General features: G+C 38.4%; 1 protein-coding gene across 2 annotated transcripts in view; it reads right to left on the bottom strand.

The window, feature by feature from the left end:
• Positions 1–3,155, bottom strand: part of IFNG (interferon gamma) — a 5,524-nt gene extending 2,369 nt beyond the window's left edge. The window contains exons 1-3 of one of the 2 annotated variants that reach the window (XM_027854201.1): positions 2,938–3,155; positions 1,241–1,315; positions 815–1,000 (exon numbers count right to left, since the gene is read on the bottom strand). In XM_027854201.1, the coding sequence (XP_027710002.1) occupies positions 815–1,000; positions 1,241–1,315; positions 2,938–3,039 (363 nt within the window). In that variant the 5' untranslated portion in view covers positions 3,040–3,155. The remainder of the gene's footprint in view (positions 1–814; positions 1,001–1,240; positions 1,316–2,937) is intronic. The other variant, XM_027854202.1, reaches the window with a different exon arrangement.
• Positions 3,156–4,512: the final 1,357 nt, after the last annotated feature.

The raw sequence follows: 4,512 nt of genomic DNA, 5'->3' as shown, positions 1-4,512 counted from the left end.
GGATGAATGGGTAGATGGATGGATGGGTAGATGGATGGACAGACAGGTAGATAAATAGACAGATACATAGATAGATACATAGATACACAGATACATAGATACAGATATATAGATACATAGATGGATGGATGGATGGATGGATGGATGGATGGATGGTTAGATAAAATCTTGGCTATGTGTTACATTGCACTATTCTGCATAAAAAAATGGAGCCTACCAGCCTAATCCCCTAAGTGGCTTACCCCAGGGCCCAGGCTTCTTTTTCTTTCATATGAAGAATAGGAGAATCTTACAAGGCTAAATAAGACTCTTCTCAATGACCAACATCTCCCTAACCCTTCCATTCTCCTTCTCTCCTTCTCATTGGGAGGAGACTGGACACAAGCTATTATTCACCCCTTGAAGAGTGAATTCAACCCGATCTTGATCAACTTTTCCTGTGGTCATGGATTCAGTGTTTACCATCATGACCAGCATTTCTCCAGAAATATATTTATGTGATTTGTCACACACCTTCCCCCAAACCACATGAAGCATGACCTCAATTTGAAGGGAAGAATTTTGGCCACAGCATCATTTATCTCATTGAGGTGACATTTAGCCCACTAGTCCTGCACACTTATGCTACCAGACGATTTCTAAAGCTAACACTAGGAGGCGTGATTGCTCTTCTTGGATAATATTTGGCAAAGTCAGGAAACTCAATCCCCAGAGGTACACCTTATCATTGAGTTGGCTTATTCATACACTGAGAATCTCCTTTTTGAACCAAATTCTGTTTAGAAAACCAGCCATAGAATTTCACTATCCTCACCTGAGTGTTGATGACCGCTTCAAAGTCATTCACCTTGCTGGCAGTGTTGTTAGTGAAGAATTTCATGATCATATCTTCTTTGATGTTCTCCACACTTTTTTTGATGATGGTGTTGTTCTTGAAGATTTCAAAGATTTTGAAATAAACTGTGACAATTTGGCTCATTAGGATTTTCTTGTCACCATCCTGGGAGGGGGAAAGAGAAATGGAGAATGTTAGAAATGTCCCTGGCGGGAGCAGGGGAAAGGGTGAACTATAGTTTTAGGAGTGTGAACGCACAGAGCAACTTCAACTTTGGATAATTATCCCTTCAAGGGATTTGCCCTATGAGCGCAAGTTGGGAGAGGTCAGTATCCCAATGGGGCACTAGAGTGTAAGATACTGTAACTGATGAGAAAATGGCCTGCATAAGGAACAATAGCTCACCTCTTTCCAACGGTCCATCATGTTCAAGAAAAGAGTCCCATTATCAGATATATCAGATGATGTACTTTCATTCTGCTAAAAAAGAGAAAGTAAATGTGTTTTAATCTGGTCATGAATTGCCCTGTGAAATATACAATACATATCCTACTAAGTCCATGAGTTCTGATTATATTCATAAATAAGGATTATTTGAGTTCTCAGGGATTTCAACTTTTGTTAACCAGCCCATTTATTTCAAGAAAGTAGTGTTTCCACCTTCATTCAAGTTCTATCAATCTGTCCCAATGAGGTATTCAAAAACAGGCAAATGAATGAGATAAAATACATGCCATTCTTCTTACTTTCCTATTTTCTCCACACCTCTTTTTACCACTCACCAATGAACTCTGCACAGATGATGATTGTAATTGACCAAAATAGCACCAGTTGCCTTTTTTTTTTTTTAAAGTCACTTCACATCAAAAGGCCCTGCTAGATTTAATAGTCTAAGACTTGTCCCACTAGGAAACACTGCCCCCTTGGGCATGAGACTCAAGACTGTTTCTCTGACCCTGGCCAAATTCCTATGGCAGCTATGACAGGCTGAGAAGGAAAAAAACTGGGGTGTTGGGGAATATCCAAATGAAATTTGTACAGGATCAAAAGCAAGAAGTTTAAAGCATTGTGTGTATGTGTGTGCTTTTAAAAGCTGCAACAAAACTTTTAAAAATGGTCCCAAAAAGTAAAATATTTCAAACACAAAAATGACCAGTTAAGGGTACCTATCAGTGGACACAATGGACAAATCTTGATTTGGAATCAGAAGACCCTGGTTTCAAATATTGCTCCTGTTATTTACTGTCTTAACCTACTAGTCTCCTGTGTAATCTTGGGGAAGTCATCTCACTTTTCTAAGACTCAGTTTTCTCTTCTATAAAGTGAACAGATTGAACTAACTGATCTCTAAGATCTCTTCCAGTTCTAAATCTAAGATCCCATAATTGTTAATCAATAAGGAAAAGAACAGCAAGCTGGCTTCATAACCACAACAAAAATTTCAGCAAATGACTGTTTAAGACTATCCCAGAAGGGGCCAATGGATGACTTGCAAATACATGGTGCAATTATTTTGAGGTGTGGGGTATCTAGGAACTCCAGATCATGTTATTTCAGTTGTTCATTGACTATCTCCCCCATAACCAAAACTAGTTCCTGCTAAATTTGCCTTATTCCTGTCTTATTTCCCAGTTGTCCAATAAACCTGAAATCCATGGCATGTGATTGTTCTTTTCAATATGGACAGAACCATGGGTTCCATTTCCTAATAAATGCTCCCCCCCAATATCCAGTACTATTGACAATGTCATCTTTCTTCACATTCCTAAACTGCCTGTCTCTAAAAATCTTTAAGTCCTTCCTAATCCCTCACCTCTACTTTTTTTTGCAAGGCAATCAGGGTTAAGTGACTTGCCCAGGATCACATACTAATTCCCTTATGAAGTCATTAGGACTACATAAAGTGGTGGCTTAGAGCCAGTTATTTCAGATGAAGTAGAGAATCTGGTTAATGATCATCAAATAAACAGCTGTAGCTACTTATGTCAACCCATCACAAACACCCAGGAAAGTAAACTGTAAGCCATTTTCAAGAACAAGTAAGGTAATCAAGGACAGAGAGGTAGAAAAAAATATATACTCCCTTAGAAGTTCATACTTACAAAGTATTCCATAAGAGTTCTTAGGTCTTCTCCTATAGTAGCTTGAGAATAACCCAACATAACACAAAGCCAGGATGCTAAGAGGTAGCTCGAATAATTCATTGTTTCAGCAAGAAGGTAACCAGGCAGGAAGAGTATAAACCAAGTGCTTCCCTGTATATAAGTTTATCGGGTGCAAGTCACTCAGCTGAATTAACCCTTCTTTCCTAATAGCAAACCTGTTGATGATCAGGAGAAGAATGTACTTTGCCTCCTTCAGCTGCTCATATTTATACGTGGCTGTTGAATGTCATCATCACAATTTTTCACAAGTTTTAGCAAATGAGATGGTGCGAGATAGGCAGTGATGCTAGTTTGGGTTATTAATAGCTATGGTGTTGTGGGATTTCAGTCTTATCATTTGTTTCCTTTAACTAATGTGGGGTCTTTGGGTGATGGTGCTCATTGTCTCCATCCATTGTACCATTGTTGAGGGATCCCTAGAAAGCACTTTTACTTCACATCAGGCTCCAGAATGGAAATTTTCCTTACATCACCCCCCAACTTTGTGTTAGGTTAAGGGTGTCTCTTCATTGGCAGCACAAACTGAGAATTTGTTTGTGGTTGGTAATAAGCAGAAAAGGAAATTCTGGTCTAACCTATGGGCAATCCTACCTTGACAGAGTGGAAGCACTTTTGACTTTTTCTTGCAAATGGCAAAAAAAAAAGCCAAGAAAGACTGTGGTTAAGAGGTCAGCATGAGGAGGAAGCCTTTAGAATTAGTTGAATAATAGGATATTCATCACCAGCTTCCAGACATTTTAACAGAGGTTCTTAAACTAGGGTCCATGTACAGATTTCAGGGGGCTCATGAACTTGGATGATTAAAAAAACCTGTATCTTGATTTTCACTAGCCTCTAACTGAAATTTAGGAATTCCTTCAATTATTAAAAAAAATTCTAAGAAGAGGTCCATCTGCTTCACCAGACTCTCTCTCTCTCTCATGCACACACACACACATACACACACACATACATGCATACATACGTGCATACATACACACAGAGAGAGAAGTTCTAGAATATTTATAGTCATTATAAAACACACATCTATTCCTCCATTAAACTAGGGGGAGAAGGAAAGGAAGAGATCCTTACTCATTTATTTTCTACAAATACAAAAAGTAAAAATTTTTCATTCTCTCATTTTTCTTTTCAAGCATCACGTTTTGAAAAACATTTCTTCTCTAAGGCTTTGCATTAGATACATTACATACTTAGTTCAAAAAAAATTTAAGATCCATTCATTTTATTGTTGTGGGTCATCCATCCACTGACACAGATTGTGACCCCTCTAATTCTTTCATTGGCAGTCTTCACTAATTACTACACTCAAAAAAAAAGTCATCAAACAATGGCCAACCTTTCCATACTTAACTGGGCTGGTTTTCAGGTGACAAACAGCCCATTTCCAGTCTAGTTTAAATTTTATCTACTTGGTAGGAGCAAAAAAACCTTGTGCTCTGTTGACATAGACTCCAAGGACATGTGGCCAACTCCAAACTCTAATGAGGCACTGGGGTAGTATTTTAGTAC

The sequence above is a fragment of the Vombatus ursinus genome, unplaced genomic scaffold (assembly GCF_900497805.2).
Source record: "Vombatus ursinus unplaced genomic scaffold, bare-nosed wombat genome assembly UNPS02010320.1, whole genome shotgun sequence".
NCBI lineage: Eukaryota > Metazoa > Chordata > Mammalia > Diprotodontia > Vombatidae > Vombatus > Vombatus ursinus.
The sequence above is the reverse complement of the archived record's forward strand: the minus strand, read 5'-3'. Positions and strand labels throughout refer to the sequence as shown.